This window comes from Camellia sinensis, chromosome 6 (assembly GCF_055761805.1).
Source record: "Camellia sinensis isolate YWXY chromosome 6, ASM5576180v1, whole genome shotgun sequence".
Classification (NCBI taxonomy): domain Eukaryota; kingdom Viridiplantae; phylum Streptophyta; class Magnoliopsida; order Ericales; family Theaceae; genus Camellia; species Camellia sinensis.
The window spans coordinates 102,331,207-102,352,430 of NC_138966.1; the positions used below are offsets into that span (position 1 = coordinate 102,331,207).

At 35.0% G+C, this 21,224-nt stretch overlaps 1 protein-coding gene across 1 annotated transcript; it reads left to right on the forward strand.

Annotated features, from left to right (window-relative positions):
* The first annotated feature begins 617 nt into the window (after nt 1-617).
* LOC145793455 (mitochondrial outer membrane protein porin of 34 kDa-like) lies at nt 618-13,223 on the forward strand. Its single transcript, XM_082876284.1, has 2 exons — nt 618-791; nt 13,011-13,223. The coding sequence occupies exons 1-2, from the start codon at nt 618-620 to the stop codon at nt 13,221-13,223; spliced, it is 387 nt and encodes a 128-aa protein (XP_082732410.1).
* The last annotated feature ends 8,001 nt before the right edge of the window (nt 13,224-21,224 follow it).

Below are 21,224 nucleotides of genomic sequence, written 5' to 3' on the forward strand. Positions count from 1 at the left end.
ATGTAATTTTTTATGTTTAAATTTATCTCATAAAATGATTATTATCTTAATGTTGCTCATGATTTTTTTTTAAATAAAAAATTATAATTAATAAGTGCCCCCTCTAATCTAATTTTCTAGCTCCGCCACTTTAACCAAGTATCACCTTGGAAATATATATGTAGCTATAAAGGCATGAACTTATCTGTATTCCTTTTTAATTCCAGATATCACTTTGTGGTATATGCTATAGATTCAAGATTTAGGATTTATGAATGTATAATGCATATGGCACCTTTTGTATTGTTTTCCAGATAATTAATGAAAGATTGAAATCTTATTAGTTTTCCGCATATTTAGTGTATATTATGGGATTATTTGTTGATACATTTTAGGGGCGTTACAGAATCATTACCAAACCTTTCGGACTTTTCTGTGTGGTTGTTTGGAATATTTGGCTCAATCACAACAATGTGCTATTTAACTTTGATGGCGCAGTGGGCAAGAATGGTCTGGCTGGGATTAGAGTTGTTGTACGAAACTTCAAAGGAAATATCCTAGCCTCATGCTCAGAGCAAATCTCGCATTTTAACGTTGTAGATCATGTGGAGGCTTTGGGTGCTCTTCGGGTTTTGATAATGGTTAAAGATCTGGGATTTGTTTATGTTCATATAGAAGGGGACTCCCTCACAGTGGTCAATTCGGTGAAATCTAACAAGTTGAATTTTTCAACTGTTGGCTCTGTGACTGATTGTGTTCAATCAAACCTTACCGACACAGAAAATTGGGTGATTAGTCAAGCGAAGCGCAGGGTAATCAAACGGCCCATTGTCTTGCTCGTTTGGTTCTCTGTAAACGAGTTAAGTCTGCCCGGCGAGACACAGAAAGAACAACTCGCCATACGATTGCGAACTCAAAGGACTTAAATGTTGAAGGCAAAAAGGTGAGGTTATTGGGGCATCCAAATTTTCCGAAGGAAGGGAGTTATGGATGCTTCATGGATGGGTTTCGGCCAAAACTATGCTCCAAATTGGTTATGCAAAAATTCCCACAGACGGCGCCAATTGTATGAGCACGAAATAATTCTTCTCGTATGATCCTGTTGATCAAGTTTGCACTCCTCCAAACAACGTTGCTTTGCCACCTGAAAACACAAACATGAGCTAACCGGCGGGTGTGTGTCGGAAACCCCTCCGATGCCTAAGTCAGCAACTAAACAATAGACAATAAGCTCTGTGTATTCTAGAGTAAGAATTGGGATACCTATACATAGGTCTGGTCATGAGTTTTTATAGACTTTATGTCAGCCGCCATTCTTCTTATAACTTCGTCTTGCTCCCTTACGCGATCTTCGAGAACCTGATGATCTATTTTCTGCCTCTGTCTATTAGGGCTTTGAGAGCGGTGTGGACTTGAGCCCTGTCTTTCTCTCGCTTCTCTCCGCGGATTCCTTCGCTGGGGATCTAATTTCACCATAGGTGGGATAGAAGGTAAACCTTCGCACCTCCCACCCCCCTCCAGGGTTTGCCCATCAATAGCAAATTACGACAAGTCTTCATTGTGCACCATTGCTCCCAACTAGAGAGGAAAGCTTGATTAAGAGGTTTTGTTTTTTGTGGAATCCCCACAGACGGCACCAATTGTACGAGCACGAAATAATTCTTCTCGTATGATCCTGTTGATCAAGTTTGCACTCCTCCAAACAACATTTCTTTGCCACCTGAAAACACAAACGTGAGCTAACCGGCAGGTGTGTGCCGGAAACCCCTCCGATGCCTAAGTCAACAACTAGACAATAGACAATAAGCTCTGTGTATTCTAGAGTAAGAATTGAGATACTTGTACATAGGTCTGGTCGTGAGCTTTTATAGATTTTACTTGGCACAATCCTAGTAGGATTTCCAACTCTCCTTATAAGAGTCCTTCTAGGAATCACACACCCTAGTCACTACCAACCAAGTGAGATGGTTTGCACAATCCTAGTAGGACTTTACTCTCCTTAGCAGAGTCCTTCTAGGAGTCACACTCCTACTCATTACCAACCAAGTGAGATGGTTTGCACAATCCCAGTAGGACTCTAACTCTCCTTAGCAGAGTCCTACTAAGAGTCTCATCACTGCAAGCCAAGTGAGATGGCTGAACCCTTTACCTCTGTTATACATTCCTGACCGTGCTCACATAGCTCGGTGATACTTTAAGCACCACTATCAGTCTTGACTCTGAGATAACGCCCTGCAGAGCTATTCTTTAGCTCGGTTCTCCCTCCACTGATACCTCGGTCCAGGATAGCTAGGTTAGTTCACTAATAGCCCATCTCTGACCGACCCGATGTTTAGATGGTCAAGGACCGTGCTACATGAATAATTACCTCGGCCCATAGTTCGGCCAAAACTAGAAATATGAGATGTCTTCTTGGCCTAAGACCGAGCTACACCAGTCCTTATTTCGGCCCATTACGCGGCCCAACTCCCAAATAAGACTCTTCCTAACTCGGCCTAATTTGTTTACAAATTACCCTCTCAGGTTCTTAGGCATATTTTGAGAAATAGTAAAAAAGTCAAATATTTGAATGTACAAAATTGCATAATCAATACAATTAAATTTCATTGCAATTTTTCTTTTCGTGCCGCACAAAATGATATTACTGTTATAAGTAAAGTATCACATCAATTATCTCTCAATTTTTAAAAATTATCTTTAGTTCATGAAACAAGATGGACAATTAAAATATGCTGAATTTCATGACATTTAAAACAGCTGGATGAAATGCTTAAAAACTGTGTAAAGTGAAAGATCAAAGAGTTAGGCAGTGTTGGTTTAGTTTTAGAATCGTGATTTTAATTAAAAAAAATTTAAAATTCATAATTAAACATATAATTCAAAACTCAATTTAGAAATTATTTTTAAAATTCATAACCAAACACATAATTTAAAAATAAATTAATTTTTGTTTTCAAAACTCATAAGCAAATTCTTTTCAAAACTCTATTTTTTTATTTAAAAAAAATGATTTTTTTATTATTTCGTTCTTTAAAATTATTTTTTAGTTTATATTTTTTTGAAAAATACAAAATTTCAAACAATATTTTGTTTATTTTATTTTTGAAGAAAATTATTTTTTTATTTTTTTGAAAATATATATATATATATATATTTATTTTTATTGATAAATCCCATTTAGAAGTGTTTTAACCCAAGAAGTCCATGAAGGAATTTTTTTAACCCACTTTGTCCTATTTATACTTTTATTTCATAAAGTCATTTTTCTTGATTTATACTATTTTCTTAGACTCGTATACCTTTATATTTAATATTGATATTTAATATTGAAAGCAGAAGAGAGAAAGGAAAAGACCAAGGCATAAGAAATTTCATATACAAATTAAATAACATTGATGTTATTATTTTATATTATTATATAATGTGAATATATTTTTAATTGACAACACATTAAAAATAATGTGAACATTCTCTCTCATCTTATGTGAATATATTTTTAATTAACAGCACATTAAAAATAATATGAACATTCTATCTCATTTGATGTAAATGTTTACAACTCCTTTCCGAAAAATTCTCTCTCATCTAATGTAGTGATGTGAACGTCTACAATATGTGAACCTTCTTACTTTTAATTGACAACACATTAAAAATAATGTGAACATTCTTTCTCATCTGATTTGAACGTTCACATCATCTTTTCAAAAAATTCTCTTTCATTTAATGTAATGATGTGAACGTTCACAACATGTTATATTTTTAATTTATAATACATTTTATTCACAATATGTAGTGATGTGAACATTCACAACATATGAACATTCTCTCTCATTTAATGTAGTGATGTGAACGTTTATATTCGTATTTTTAGTATGAATATTCACATCATGTAATTGACAACACAATGAGAAAAATTCATTTTAAATTAATGTGAATATAATGATGTGAATAGTCATTTTAATTACATGATGTGAATATTCACATCATGTAATTCACAACTCAATGACAAAAATTCATTTGAATTTAATATGAATACAATGACAGTCAACATTCTAATGCATGGGAACTACCAAAATATAATGACAATCAACATTAAATATCAACATTAATAGGGGACATGCAGTGCCGGCCCTGGGCATGGGCCAACAAGACCATGGCCTAGGGCCTCTCAAAATAAACCCAAAAAATGGGCCTCCTGCTATTATGGTTTAATGTAATATATTAGGTATGTTTTAAGTTAAAAAAAAAAATTAAAAAAGATTCAAACTAACTTAAAACAAATTGACCTATTAAAAAATTGAAAAGCCTATTCAAAAAAATTAACATTGTTATCCATTAAAAATAGATCCAAAAAAAGGGTCCCTCCTATTATAGTTTATTGTAATATACCAAACCAAACCAAGCCTTAAGTCCCATCAAATGGGGTCGGCTACATGAATCCTTCTTCTCCACGCAGTCCTATCAAAAGCCATTTCATTAGTCAAATTAAGTAGATTCATATCTCTATTTAAAACGTTAGTCAACGTTAATCTAGGCCTACCCCGTCCCCTAACACTTCCATCTACCGTTACAACATTGCATCTCTTCACTATTGCCTGTATTGGTCTCCGTTGAATATGGCCAAACCATCTCAAACGATTCTCTCCCAACTTATCTTCTATTGGTGCTACTCCTATCCATTCCCGAATACACTCATTCCTAATCCTATCTTGTCTAGTCTTACCACACATCCACCTTAGCATCCTCATCTCAGCCACACTAATCTTATCTACATGTTGTTTCTTGGTTGCCCAACACTCCGTCCCATACAACATAGCTGGTCTTATAGCCGTTCTATAAAACTTACCTTTTACTCTAGTGGGTATTCGTTTATCGCACAATACCCCAGACGCACTTCTCCACTTACACCATCCCGCCTTAATCCTATGGGCCACATCTGCATCAATCTCTCTTGCTGTTGTGATAATCGACCCTAAATAACGAAAATGTTCACTCTTAGGCAATTCTTGGTTCTCAATCTTCACTTCTCCTCTGCTTTCATTGTTACTGTTACTAAATTTACACTCCATGTATTCTGTCTTAGTTCTACTTATCCGGAATCCTTTAGATTCAAGAGCTTTTCTCCAAATCTCTAACTTAGTGTTAACTCCTTCTCTAGTCTCATCCACTAGCACAATATCGTCTGCAAAAAGCATGCACCATGGCACGTCATCCTGAATATTTATCGTCAACTCGTCCATAACTAATGCAAAAAGATAAGGACTTAAGGTAGATCCTTGGTGTAACCCTACAGTGATAGGGAATGCATTTGTCTCTCCAGTTGGCGATCTAATAGTGGTCACCACCCCTTCATACATGTCCCTAATCACGTCAATGTAACCTTTTGTCACCCCTTTCTTCTCTAACACCCACCATATTATATCCTAGGGCACTCTGTCATATGCTTTCTCAAGGTCGATAAACACCATATGAATGTCTCTTTTCTTTTCTTTATACTTTTCTATTACTCTCTTCAAAAGATAGATCGCTTCCATTGTTGACCTACCAGGCATAAACCCAAATTGATTCTCTGACACCTCTGTTATATCTCGCAATCGGCGTTCCATCACCCTCTCCCACACTTTCATTATATGACACATTAGCTTGATTCCTCTATAGTTGTTACAATTCTGGACATCACCTTTATTCTTATAGATTGGCACTAACATACTCTTCCTCCACTCATCTGGCATATTCCTAGTCAACAAAAATTTTGCTAAACAATCTAGTCAACCAACCAACTCCCTTTTTACCCAAACACTTCCAAGCTTCAATAGGGATATCATTGGGTCCTAAAGCCTTATTTGATTTCATTTTCTTAAGTGTAATTTCCGCTTCAAAGTTCCTAATCCTGCGATAGAACCTATAGTCTTGGTTTATCCTATTACTGGCTATTTCTTCCCTTATTGTCGTACCTCCATGCTCCTCATTTAATAGTTTTTCAAAATAATTCTTCCATCTTTCCTTAATCTCATCATCCTTCACCAATACCTTAGAATCCTCACTCTTGATGCACTTTACTTGATTAAAATCTCTTGTTTTCCTCTCCCGTATCTTAGCAATTTTGTATACCCTCTTCTCTCCCTCCTTACTATCTAGTCTAGTGTATAGGTCATCATACACTTTCAACTTGGTCTCTCTCACTACTTTCTTGACCTCCTTATTAACCAATCTATAGCTCTTAAGGTTTTCCTCAGTTCTATCCTTCTACCACTTTTTAAAGCACTCTTTTTTTGCCTTAACTACCGCTTGAACCTCTTCCCTCCACCACCAAGTTTCCCTAGAGCTGGGTCCCGTTCCTTTCGACTCTCCAAGCACTTCCCTTGAGATTCTCCTCATACAATTGGCCATCGAGTTCCACATAGTGTTAGCATCACCTTCTAAGTCCCAAGTACCTTCCTTATCCATTCGATTCTTAAATATTTTTAGTTTATCCCCTTTTAGGTCCCACCATCTTGTCCTACGACGCCCACCATCCTTCTTAGCTTGGTATTGCCCTCTAAAACATAAATCTAATACCAAAATCCTATATTGAGAGACCATACTCTCTCCAGGAATCACCTTACAATCATTGCATTTTAAGCGGTCCACTTTTCTCACTAAGAAGTATTTGACTCTTAACTAATCCACTCTTAAAGGTTATCAAATGCTCCTCGCTCTTCTTATACATAGTATTGGCCACCACTAGGTCAGAAGCCAACACAAAATCTAAGATAATCTTTCCAGCCTCATTTCTGTCACCATAACCGTATCCACCATGCACCCTTTCATAACCTAGTTTATCTATGCCCACATGGCCATTAAAATCTCCACCTATAACCAGGTTCTCTCCTACGGGTATCTCCTGTAAGATCTCATCCATTTGCTCCCAAAAATCCCTCTTAGTCTGATCATCTAACCCTACTTGAGGGGGTATATGCGCTAATAATGTTCACTATATTCCCTTCAATAACTAGTTTAACTAGCATAATCCTATCTCCTTTCCTAGTGACCGCCACTACACTTTCTACAAGACCCTTGGCAATTATGATTCCTACCCCATTCCTGCATCTATCCTTACCACTATAATATAGTTTAAAACCGGTATCCTCAATTTCCCTAGCTTTCTCTCCCGTCCACTTAGTTTCTTGTATGCAAGCTATACTAACTCTCCTCCTAATCATAACATCTACCAATTCCATCGTCTTACCAGTTAAAGTTCCTATGTTCCAAGTGGCTACCCTAAATCTATAGTCTTGGACTAGCTTCTTTACCTGCGCTCGTCCAGAAAAGCGCAGAAACCTTTGCTCATTTTTCACCGCACCCAGGCGTCAATGCGGCGCCCCTTGCTCACTTTTCGAAACACCCGGAGGCAGGCGCAACGCGTCACTTGAGGCGAACGACCTAGCATTTAAACGATTCAAAGTAGGATTCATTTTCATAAGGGATCCGAGCGGCTTTTTTACGTGTTGGCTGTCGGTTACCTAACACACAACCCTCCTCCTTAACCCGGGCTTGGGACCGGCGGAGTTGTTAACAACCCCGGCGGAGTTAAGGTATATTTTAAATCTTAAGGTATATTATAGTTTATTGTAATATATTAGGTATATTTTAAATCTTAAAAAAATTTAAGTAAGACCCAAACTAACTTAAAATAAATTGACCCATTAAAAAATTGAAAGGACCATTTAAAATATTAACATTGTTATCCATTGAAAATGATTTTGCAAAAAAATTAGATTATGCAAGTATGATTGATTTATTTACTTCTAAAAATGCAAGAAGAGCGAGGATTAAACGACACTTATTAATTGTTGTAATGTAATACTAAATATTTTTTGTGATTTTGACACAATTTTTTTGTCTTCTATTTTCATTTTGTTTTCATTCAATGAAAAAAAAAATGTAAAGGGCCCCCAAAAATTTATTAGTTGATTATTGGCTTTGGGCCTCGAAAATCTCAGGGTCGGGCCTGAGGACATGAGAGATTGGGCGTGTTTTGGTCTTCTTATCTGAAATAGGATCTAATGGAATAGTCAAAAAGAATATGGGTTGAATGGAATAAAACTCTTAGAAAGAGGACTTATGAAAAAAGCGCTTTTTTTTTTTTTTAAGTAATTGCCAAATAATTTGTTATGATTTAGCTATATATGGATGATTCAAAATTTTTTTAAATTTATAAAAAAAATCAAATATTTAAAAAATTAAAAAAATATATTTAAAAATAAAATAAAAAATCTAAAATGAAAAATAAAAATAAAAATTATATATTTAAAATAAAAAACAAGTCATTTTAAATTTTTAAATATTTAAAAAAAATATAGCGCACACATATAGTAAATACAACGCACATTTAAAAAACATATATTTATCCTTAAAAAAATAAATTTAAGAAAAATTTTAAATATTTAAATATTTCAAAAAATAAATCTAAAAAACTTCAAAATATAACACAATTCAAAAACTCAAAACTTAAAATACAACTCAAATTTTTTTTCAAAACTCATAACCAAACAAATTTTCCCTTTTCAAAACCCAACTCAAAACTCATAACTCAAAATACAACTCCACACTCAAATCATGATTCTAAAACTAAATAATAGTGCTCTAATAATCATTTTGTTTACTAGATTTTATATATACTATGCGATGTATCGCTGTTACATTAATAAGAATTAATGTGTCAAGTAGGGGTGTAAAAATAGTTTGTCAGCCCGAAACCCTTCTGCGGTCCGACCAAGTTAGGCCCGAACCCCCAAGACTGGGACTGGGTCATGTGTTTTTTGGTCAGGCCCGAGAGCTTCGCTCATTTGGCTTGGCTCGACCCGCTGACAGCTATATATTTGAATCAAATTTGTATTATAAAAAAGGATGGCTATTTTTGAAATTATATTTGTCATTAATTTTTTTAAAACAAATGTGTCAAACATATAGTTATCGATATCCAATAATCTTGATTTTTCGCATGGATATTTTACCTAGCAAGTCCTAAAAAGCAAACAATTCGAATCACCGAAATTGATCAAAAAATTGGCCTACCAAACCCAAATGCTTTCTCAAATTGAGATAACAACTTAAAAGAATCCATACCTTTTTTCTAACCCCTTCCAAATTACTCTAAATACACCCGTCTCCCCATGTTATTTTCTCACAAACAAATCTCTCTCACAAACTCTCATCATTTATCAACTCAACTCTTTAAGTTAACTGTCAAGTCTAATTTTTAAGTGGCAATTATAATTGTGCAAGAAGAAACTTTCCCAAAATAAACTAATTTTTATATCGCATTTGTCATTCAGTAACATTAATTGTTTGAGTTAATATTTATTAGCTACTCAATTTTTTACATTAATTGTTAGTTAATATATATTAATTTTTTAATTGATATTTCAATATTTAATTTCCTAATGTTTTTATTAGATTATAGAGATGAATTATAATGTAAATGATTGGTAGGCTAATAGGTGATAATCTAGTTCGGATATACTTAACCTATAGTGATACAATTTCTTTTTCATCAATAATCTATATCTATATTATTTGATGAAATAAATTTGTAATATTTTATAGAGTAAATTGTTAAAAAATCCAACCTAAAGAAGACAAAAAACATTAAGTTCAGTAGATATTTTTTATTAGCGAGAAATCCACCTTTTGTAAAAAGTTCTTTTTGTTTATTTTGAAGGACATTTTGCTTTCAATTTTACCCCTTAATTTATCTATTAATTGTTTGACTATCTGTTCAAATTTATATATATTTATTTAAATTATTTTCTATTTATTCAATTTTTTTGACTATCATTCAATTTTTTTGGGGACAAATTACACTGACCTCCCCTGAGGTTTCTGATAAATAGAAGGACCTCCCTTATAGTTTCAATAATTACAGCAATTTTCTCTACTTTACCTGACATTCTCCAAATTCTCTAATTCTGTCAAATTGAAACAAACGGTGTTACTTGCATGGAATAAATGACCTTATTACCCTTCCTTTTGAGCACAAAAAGACGACACTACCTTTGTCCTTATTCCTCTATTGACCTTATTCCTTGACCCACAAAATGACCTTTTTTTAATTTATTTTTTTTAAATATTAAAAAGTGTTTAAGAAAATTTTATTTTTTAATTTTAAATATATAATTTTTATTTAAATATTTATTTTATTTTGTAAATATTTTGATTTTTTAATTTTAATATTTTAAACTTAAAACATAACTCCACACTCAAGTTGTAACCAAACACATAAATCAAAACTCAATTCAAAAATTATTTTCAAACCTCATCACCAAATACATGACTCGAAAATTCACACTACTTTCAAAACTCTATACTCAAATCGTAACCAAACAAATAACAAAAAGGTTAAATTTTTAAAAGGAATATTTACCAATAAATCACATTTCACAAACTGTTAAACCAATTAGTCCTAACTTCATTCTTTTGTTCGGGTAAGTCCTATTAGTGGAGAGGTTTGTTTCTGTCTGATCCTATTTTCCATATGTGGTGTCACTGTGTGGACGGTTTCACCCTTTATTGTTATGTTTCCATATTCTGTTGCGGGATCACGTGATTCTTTCAATTTTGTGGGTATCACAGTTGATATTTCAATGGTACATGTTTCAGCCTTTTCATCTTAGGGTTTTCTGTTGTATCTCGTCCAACTTCCTCACCCATTTCGTTCTCTGCAAGTTCTTGTCACCATGTTAGAAAGGGAGAGAGGTCCCCCGTGTGTCGTCCCTGTCCATCTCCCTCGAGCGCTCAAGTATGGATGCATGTATGTGTCTGTGTATGGTGTGTGATGCTCTCTCTCTCTAAACCGTGTATGTGTGTCTGGTCTGTTGGGTGTAATCCTCTCCCTCCCTCAACCGTGTGTGTGTCAATATCCCTTGGGTGTGTGTCCAAATCTATCAATGTGTCGGTCTTGAGTGTGTGTTGTGAATGTGTGTGTGTCTGCCAGTGTGGTGATGTGCATGTGTATGGTCCAACTTCCTCACCCATTTCGTTCTCTGCTAGTTCTTGTCACCATGTTAGAAAGAGAGAGAGGACCCCCGTGTGTCGTCCCTGTCCATCTCCCTTGAGCGCTCAAGTATGGATGCATGTATGTGTCTGTGTATGGTGTGTGATGCTCTCTCTCTCTCTAAACCGTGTATGTGTGTCTGGTCTGTTGGGTGTAATCCTCTCTCTCCCTCAACCGTGTGTGTGTCAACGGTCCCTTGGGTGTGTGTCCAAATCTATCAATGTCTATGCATCTCGGTCTTGAGTGTGTGTCTGCCTGTGTGGTGATGTGTCTGTGTGGTGCTTGTGTTTTAAAGGGTATGGGTTTTCAATATGTGGAATACGTGGCAACCAAAAATCACATCAGTCTTCTACAAAAACCCTTAGTAAACTATTTGGGTGTGGGCCTTGTGTTAACCCCCAAACACACCAACCCAGCCCAAAACAAAAACCCCTTACAGCGCTTTGCCATTCTGTGACACCCTCACAATGTATCACATGCAACACACCACACATCCATTCACTAATTACGCACGTGAGACACACACACCACACCCAATTTTCCCCTAACAGCCGCATCAATAACGATTAAATGAGGGTAATTACGTCCCTCACAATTGAATGGGACTAAACGGTTTAGTAGAATAAAAATGGGACCAACTGGTTCATAAGTTTAAATTTTAGGATTTATTGGTAAATCTCCCTTTTTAAAAATATATTTATAAAATAAAATAAAATAATTAAAATAAAAATAAAAAAATATTTAAAATAAAAAATAATTTTTTAATTTGTTTTAATATTTAAATAATATTTTAAAAAATACAACACATAAATGTATGAAATATAGTACACATTAAAATAAATAAATAAATATTTAAAATGTAAAATATTTACCCTAAAAAAATAAATCTAAAGAATTTTAAAATGCATCTCAAAACTCTTTTCGAAACTTATAGTCAAACAAATTTTCTCTTTTCAAACCCCAAATCAAGACTCATAACTCAAAATAAGACTCCACACTCAAATCATGATTCTAAAAATAATTTTAAAAAATAAAATAATTTTTTTTTAAAATTTTTTCTTTTAAAATAGACTCTTGAAAAAAGTTTAGTTTTGAGTTTTGAAAAGAGTTTTGAATTATGTATTTGGTTATGAGTTTTGAAAAAATAATTTTTGAATTGAGTTTTGAGTAGTTTTGAGTTATGCATTTGGTTATGAGTTCTAAAAATTTTTAAAATTATTTTAAAAGAAATTTTTTTCCAAGATTGTATTGTAAAAGAAAAAATTAAAAAAAAATTATTTTATTTCTTTTTTTAAAGAAAAAATTGGTCTAGGGTCCCTCTCCCACTTTTCGTAATGGAAGAGATCCACAAACTTATTTTTTGATGTCTAAGGTCCCTAAACATATATCAAAAAAATTTCAATCCTTTATACAATCTTCATCATCTGAACCATTCCATTGCTCAACCAGAATAGCCCTAGCTTGCTCGCAAAGCGTCTTGACCTCAGCTTCTGTTAGAGGCTTGAACTCCATCAAGTGCTCGATCTGCCGATCCAGATCCGCGTGCGAAGGCATTCTCTCTCTCTCTCTCTCTCTCTCTCTCTCTCTCTCTCTCTCTCTCTCTCTTTCCGATCTAAAACACCGATCAATTAGAACAGATCAGCGGCGGTGGGAGTGCAGTGGTGGCAGAGAATGAGGACGACGGAGGAGGAGGAGATGTGATGGGATCAGGGGATCAATGCTCTGAAGAAGCTTCGACAGTGGTCGGAGATCGTCACCTCGAAGCTGTGAGAGAAATTGGCCTTCAAATCAACCACAAAGACAACGCCGGTCGTTTCTTCTTCTCGTTCTGTTGTTCGTCGGAGTGGTGGGATCAATTACCTATCTTTTTTCATGCAATGTGTTGGAGGAATTTAGGCTTCTGATGAAATCCATCAGTTAGTTGCTGCATTTAATTTTCCTCACATATTTTGAGGTATTGCTGTATAATCACTAATCTTTTAGTGGTTTGTTTCAGTTGGAAGTTCAATACTTGCATGACTATGCGGGGATAAGCACAAGAATTGGGTTGACAGCGAACCCCATCGTCAACTTCTCAGGTGTATTGGGGAGCAATGTTGTTGCACTGGGGACTGATGTCTCCTTTGACACCAAAACAGGGGAATTCACCAAGTGTAATGCTGGATTGAGCTTTTCCAATGCAGACCTTATTGCTTCATTGGCTGTGTGAGATGCTGAAGACACTCAATATTGGTGAAGTCAATTTTCTCTGGCTTGGAAAGTCCAGAATTTATCAATTTTTTCTGATTTGAAAATTGGTCAAACTTTTCTCTGGGTTAAACCCAGAGAAATTCTTTGGGAGTCCAGAATTTCTCTGGACTAATTTTCTCTGGACCAATATTCTCTGACCTGAAGAAAGCTTCATTATTGTTATTTATTTATTTGACCTGAAGAAAACTATATGATTGAAAATACAGCTTTTATATCCAGTTCGATTCTTAAAAAATACTTATTTGTATTTCTGTTTTCTTAGAAAAGAGCCTTCTAGCTATGACTTTGAAGCAACATAGAATTTTTGCTCACTCAAGACCTGCATGTATGTATCCTACACTTGCAATAATTTAAGTGTGTATGTAAGGGTATGTGTATGCTTGTGTATAAATGTAGTACCATGAAAATATTCTTCTGTTTATTACCTTTAAAAAAATAGTTAATATTTTAATGGTAAAAAACACACTGCTTCATCAAAAAAAAAAAAATTCCTGAACTGTCAGTAGCAACAATGGTGGAGGATCAAACCCATGGCAGAGAAATTTGAAATTTCTCTGGAGTCCATGAAAGGCTAAGGAAATTTCTCTGGCAGTGTCCATGAAAGGCTAAGGAGGCAGAGAAATTTTGAATTTCTCTGGACCAATTTTCTCTGACTTGAATTTTCTCTGGATTGATGTTGAGGGACCTTAGATATCATGAAAATATTTGATGTCCTTTATACTATAAAATCATAATATCAGGAACCTTAAAAAAAAATATCCCTTTTTTAAAATTATTTTTAGATTCAAGATTTGAGTGTGGAATCGTATTTTGAGTTATGAGTTTTGAAAAGAAAAATTTTGTTTGGTTATAAGTTTTGAAAAGAGTTTTAAGTTATATTGTAAATTTTTTTGCATTTATTTTTTTAGGGTTTTTCTTAAAAATATTTTAAATATTTATGTATTTATTTATTTTAATGTGTACTATATTTCATACATTTATGTGTTGTATTTTTTAAAATATTTAAAATATATAATTTTTCTTATAAATATATTTTTAAATATTTTAATTTTTTTTCTTATGTGTTTATTTATGATTTGAGTGTACAGTTTTGAAAGTAATATGGAGTTTTGAGTTATGTGTTAGATTATGAGGTTTGAAAATAATTTTTGAATTGAGTTTTGTGTTATGTGTTTTGTTACGATTTAAGTGTGGAGTTGTGTTTTAAGTTTAAAATATAAAAATTAAAATATTTACAAAATAAAATAAAATATTTAAATAAAAATTATATATTTAAAATAAAAAATAAATCCAAAAACACTGTTTGTTCCAAACACTTTTCCTTCCTATAGTAAGGTCATTTTCTTCCAAACCCGTCCTCCAATCCAAAAATATTTTTTAATATTTTTTAAAAAAGGGGCAATAAGGTCATTTACAATAGGAAAGTAACACCATTTGTTTCAATTTGACAGAATGAGGAAATTTGGAGAATGTCAAGTAAAGTAAGGGAGGTTACTATAATTGTTGAAACCACATGGGAGGTCCCTGCATTTGTCAAAAACCTTAGGGGAGATTAGTGTAACTTACCCTCTTTTTTTTTTTTTTTTTTTCTATTTATTCAAATTTTTTTGTCTATTTGTTCAAATTATTTTTTTTATTTGTTGAATTTTTAATCCTATTTTTTCTTATCTGTTGAACAAGCTTGTTGAATAGATTAAAAAATTGAATCTGTCTATTGTTAAATGAATATGTCTATCTCTCTATCTCTCTCACTTCTCATCTCTTTCTCTCTAATCTGTTGATTTAACAAACGTGCTTTTTTTCCCCTCTATCTGTCTCTCTGTCTCTGTCTCTGTCTCTATCTCTTTCTTTCTTTCTCTATCTCTCTCTCAACTACATATTTGATGAAATCCAAAAATTAACGAAGATTTGTATTTGTACACAATTCATAACAAAATTCAGAAATGAATTAAAATCTTCCAAAACCACAACACAAATTTGCAAAAACAAATCTCAAAATTATTACAACATAAATCATACAATTCAAAACAGTCTATTTGTCAAACTCCAGATCAAATCATAGAACATGTCTAACGGGATCTTTATCTATGCAAATCATTTTTTAATTTTTTACCTATGAAGGACACCATGACTATGGCAGTGAGCAACCCTAGAGCTAAGATTTATGTCGAAATTAGACTAATGTTGGTCGATAACAATCGCGGATTGAGCAGAATGAAAGAAAAATTAATTTGTATGTATATATACACATGTGAATATGTATGTATAGGCAAAGAGATAGAGAAGAGATTGAGAATGTTTACTTAGATGTAGAGAGAAAAATCGAAAAGGAAAGGTATGGCAAAACCCTAACCCTAGGTAAACTACGGCAGTGGTGGTGAAGCTTCAATTGGAAGATCTGGTGATTTAGAAAGCAGATCTAGACTTAAACATATTCAAATTCGGCCTCATTACTTGCGCCAAATCCGGCGCAGTAGGCGATGACAGTGAGTGTTTGAGGCGGAGAAGCTTAGATCTATAGATTTGAGTCATTAGCATTATCACAGAGAGAGAGAGAGAGAGAGAGAGAGACGTCCCGATCAGCAACGAGCAGGCGGAACTCTAGTGCGATGGAGCTCTGGTACAACGAGCTTGAGAGAGAAGATGGAGAGAGGCGGAGTGGAGGAGGGCGACGACGACGGATTGGCGGGACAGTGGTGGTGGGGTGGATGACGGTGGTAGTGGTGGTGTTGGAGATAAGAGAGAGAGACAGAGAGATTTCGTGGGTTTAATTTTGATTTTCACCGCATAACACACACACACATATATATAGTGGGTAGTTTGGTCATTTTATTAGAGTTTGTCCTTATGGATAAAATATTTTAGAGTGTGGATCTTTGGGTAAATAAAATTTAAATTTGAATTTATGGACCAAATGCCCAATTTTATTTATTTTGAAATAAAAATTACTTTTTAAATCTTATAATTTTTTCCCCTAAGATGTTCATTGTATTTTATGGAGAAAAAAAAAAAAAGGCAGGGCCCAGCCCGAGCCTAGACCTGAGGCCCAACCCAAGGCCCTGATTTGAGTGGGCTTGGGTTTGGGCCTGTGTTGAAATTTTCTTCACGTGGACTGGCCCGACTTGGCTCGAAATTTAGTGGTAGCCCACGAGGCCTGAGACCGGACCGAGCAGGGCCAAAATTACACTCCTGAAGTCAAGTATACAAAATAAGATAAGACTATGTAGCCATCATAATATTATATTGATTTCGTAAAAATAAAGCCAAAAGATATTGAAGTGTATATGATAAACTAAAGACTAGAGGGGTTCATTTTAACAATCCCTATTTTTTAATTTTTATTTTTTTGGATCATTTGTGATGTGCTAAAATAAAAAGGTAGTCTAATTTAACTATGATTCCCTATTGGTGAATAAAGTATTTTATGTATCATTTCAACTCATTATTTGTTATATCACTTTAAAAAGTAGAACACAAAGTAAACACTCAATTCTTTGATTAGAACACAAGTGATTTATCAAATTATGCTTTATCATACGAAAAAGTATGTCACTTTAACTTAGCATACCATTACATAAAATATTTTCTCGAATTGAATGAAGTTAGGTTTTAATCATTAGATCTAGCGTGATTGTTCTAAAGAGATTTTATTAGTTAGATTAGTCTGCATCATCTAACCCAACCATGTATTGAATTATGGTGCTTTGTGGCTGTCTACTGTCTTAAAATCCACACACATATATAGCAAGCACAACTTGAGTTTAATGTAACCATCTACATACAACATAAAAAGCAAATGATGTTGTGGATAACTAAAATGTTGATACCTAATCTACAATAAATTTAAATGGCTTTTTTTAGGTTCAATTCCATCCGTTTTTGTATTGTCACTACAAGAAAAAGGCCCATTTGAGTCATCTTATTTGCGAGAGTAGTGTTTGTCGTCACAAAAATGTGCTATTAGCGTTGGTAATATGAGATTGTTGCAACAAATACTTTTGGGTCTTATTGTTTGAGTCAGCAGAGCACACCGTCACCAAAAAATATATATATTTACGTCAGCAAAAGTCTTACCATCAAAAAAATGTATCAAAATCCCAAAAATTCCAATTTTTATCCAATTTTTTTTTGTTTTTTTTTTTATCCGTGAATATTCATATCATGTAATTGATTGATTTATTTATTTTTTGAGTGGCGCTTATTTGGTAAATGTAAGTGTGGGTTTACTGGGTTTTGCCCACTATCAAAGTACGCAAATCGAATTTGGGTTCTATTTATAACCTCCTTTTATTTTTTATTTTATTTTTTAATTATTATTATTAATGATGATGCGGAGATCTGCAAAGCATATGGTCCAAAATCGATCTCCACCCAAAAATATAACACAGTCTTCTTATAGGACTGGTGTGCTGGTCTGAGATTCTTTAATTATAGAGGATAAACTATTAAAATTATTTGAGATTTCAATGCATTTCAAACTTCATCTCTTTTTTGAGTTACTCGAACTCAATTTGTAGTCTGTTCAATTAATTTTTTTTTGTGATCAATTCAAAAGTATAAACAAATTAAACAATACCATATTTTTAAAATTCGTTAATTTAACAAATTTTTCAACGTTGAATCCAACACTGAAATTAGATTTTCCTTATAAATATACCAAACTATTTATGTGAGAAAATCTTCAAAGACAAACTTTTTTAAGTGTATTATAATCTCCAATTTCAAACAACTTTTGCCGTCGCAAAAATAAAAGAAATACTGTAATTAGTTTTTATTTTTTACAATGATTTTATTTTTTTTTTATAAAAAAAAAAAATCACAATCTTACCATTTACAATGAACATATCTTACAAATTAATTTTGATAAAGTTCATCAATTCATTGTTGAAATTGCAGTATCACAAATAAGGGAAATTCTATGATACACATTTTAAAATAGGGTGCATATTATATGCTCTAATTATGGCGTTTGATTTTTAATTATGACCTATTGTAATATTATTTATAATTTATTTATGATTTAATTATGACATTTATTGTAATTAACACTACATTTCAGTATGATATTTTTTTCATCAGCCTTTCGTTTATTGATGAATTGGATTTGTTATATCTATACGTATGTTCATCAATAATTTTTTTTTTATTAATTAAAAAAAAAACTACAAATATTATAAATCGTAATTACTGCACACTTTTAAAGATGTATGTTTTCCTTTTTAAATTGATCCAATCCAATAAATAATAGGTTACTTTCTAAACTTAAGACATCAAATCATGGCGTCTCTCAATCGGGTAAACAACTATTTGTGGACCAAGTTAGGTTGTGTTAATACTTTATATTTAGGTATGAGAACATTACATTCAACAATTAAAGTTTCATAATTGAGAGGGTAATTTATAAATAAATTGGGCCGAGCTAAGGAAGGGTTTTCTTTGGAAGTTGGGCCGTGTGTTGGACCAGGGTAAGAGCTGTGGTAGCTCGGTCTTAAAGCTAATGAGCTTGGACCAGGTGAAGTTCAAGCCGAGCTATGGGCTGAGGTATTTGGGCTTCACAAGTTGGACCTCACCTTTGTTAGCTCGGTATAAACGGCCAAGACCGAGATATAAGTGGACAAGAACCGAGCTAGGCGTCGCATATGAAGGCACCGGATTGAGTATGACAAAGGGCTAGTGTTAGCTCAGTCATACTGTTATTCAACCGTGGTAGTCATCACAGTTGGCTTGCAATGATGAGAACTCCTAGGAGGACTCTGCTAAAGAAAGTAGAGTCCTACCAGGATTGTGCAAACCATCTCACTTGATTGGTAATGAGTAAGGTGTGTGATTCCTAGGAGGACTCTTGTAGGGAGAGTTAGAATCCTACTAGGTTTGTGCAAGCAAAATCTATAAAAGCTCATGGCAGGACCTATGTACAGGTATTACAATTTCTACTCTCATAAACACAGAGCTTTTTGTCTATTGTCTATTTGCTGACTTAGGCATCAGAGAGGTTTCCGGTATACACCTGCCGGCTAGCTCACGTTTGTCTTTTCAGGTAGCAAAGCGAACACGTTTGAAGGAGTGCAAACTTGATCAACAAGATTATATGAGAAGATTATTTTGTGCTCGTACAATTGGCGCCGCCTGTGGGAAACAATCACAAAGAACAAACCTCTTGATCAAGTCATCTTTCAACTGAACCAATGGTGCACAATGAAGATTTGCCACAATCTGCTATTGATGGGCAAACCCCGGAGGGGGGAGGGAGGCGCGAAAGTTTACCTTCTATCCCACCCATGGCAGAATTAAAACCCCAACGACGGAACTCCCGGAGGGACACAAGGGAGAGACGGGGCACCAGTCCCCGTCGTTCTCAATGTCTTGAAAAGTAGAGGCGGAGGTTGGATCCTTAAGTTTTGGAGGATCGCATGAGGGAGCAAGACGAGCTAATAAGAAAGATGACGACAGACATGGAAACAATGAAGTGCCAGATGAAGGGAAAAGGGGTGGCAACAGGAAAAGGGCGCAAAGGCAACACGCTTCCTCGCCACTTGGAAGATCGCGACAGGCATATCACACCATTACAAGTAGAGAGTAAGAGCCTTAAAATAAGCGACACTCAGTCAAGGACTTCCAGGACTCATTGCTCCAGGCTTGAGAGAACGAGGACTCAAAGGTCGCATACAGAAGGGAGCAACTATCGGCCCTCGCACACGCACCAAACGACGTCTAAGCACACGGAGTTGCTTAGGACGGCGGACTTACGAACAGTGCTCGAGGAGAGGGCCCATTGGAAAGAGGACACCAGGGCTCGTGATCCTCGCAGAGTTTTAGCCTTGCAACGATTGGCTCCTAGGACACATGGGAGTGTCGAGATAGGGATGCCGATGTCGCGCCTTGCTTACGAACCAGCAGATAAAGTTTTGGCAAGACTGCAGAGCTCGCCGTTCGTTCCGGCAATTGAGAACGCACTATTACCTTCAGGCTTCCACCAGCCCAAATTCACCACATATGAAGGGAAGTCAGACCCCTGTATGCACTTAAGCCACTTTCGCCAGGTTATGGTAGTATACCGGCAAAACGAGGCCCTAATGTGCATCTTGTTTCCATCCAGCCTTGGTGACCTGGGCCTAACTTGGTTCGAAAGACTGCCAGAAGGCAGCATAGCCTCATGGGCACAGTTGGCGAAACATTCGTGACGAGATTCAAAACGAATACTAAGACGCTAGTGGAGATTGACCAGCTACTCTCCATTGACATAGGAGAGAGAGAGACATTGAGGTCTTACAATAGTCGCTACTGGGAGACTTTCAACCAGATTGGGGATTGCCCTACAAATCTCGCCATCGCATAATACAAACGGGGTTTACCAGTCGGTAACAAATTGAGGGACTCAATCACGATGATGCCACCCCTCATGATGGAGTCCTTAATGAAGAGGGTACATCAACATATCCGAGTAGAGGAAGATAGCGCCCGTGCTAAAACAAAATCTAGCACAATGGCGATACCAAATAAAAAGACTACCGCAAAAGTTAATACGGTGGAACAACCAAGCAGGAATGGGCGAGGCAGGCGAGCCAACAGTGAGGACCCAGAAAGAGGAAGTTAAGAGTCCGCACTGCCATCACCACCATGTTCAATAAACTTATCTACCAGATTCTCAGTGAGATACGTAATGAACCCTTCGTTCGACAACCAACCAAGTTGGGAGAAGTACAAAGAGGATATGATGAGAGGTCCCGTTGCACCTTCCGTGTAACGCCCTTAAAATAAACCCATTATTCATACATTCATGATATAAGAAATTGACAATATAATCAAGAGAATAAAGTGTACATCTATTTATCAAAGTATTTATCACAAAAGTATTACATGTTGACAACAAAAGTAAATGGCCTACGAGCTTACAACTTTCCAAGCCAACATTTGGTTACAAAAAAAAAAGTACAACTCATACACATTAAGCCATCGGCTT

What these genes read in the sequence shown, in the direction of transcription:
- LOC145793455 (XM_082876284.1), top strand. Translation starts at nt 618, where the DNA reads ATGGTTAAAGATCTGGGATTTGTTTATGTTCATATAGAAGGGGACTCC. An exon ending in TTAGTCAAGCGAAGCGCAGG is followed by an intron (nt 792 to 13,010) that starts GTAATCAAACGG and finishes GGTTTGTTTCAG; the next exon opens with TTGGAAGTTCAATACTTGCA.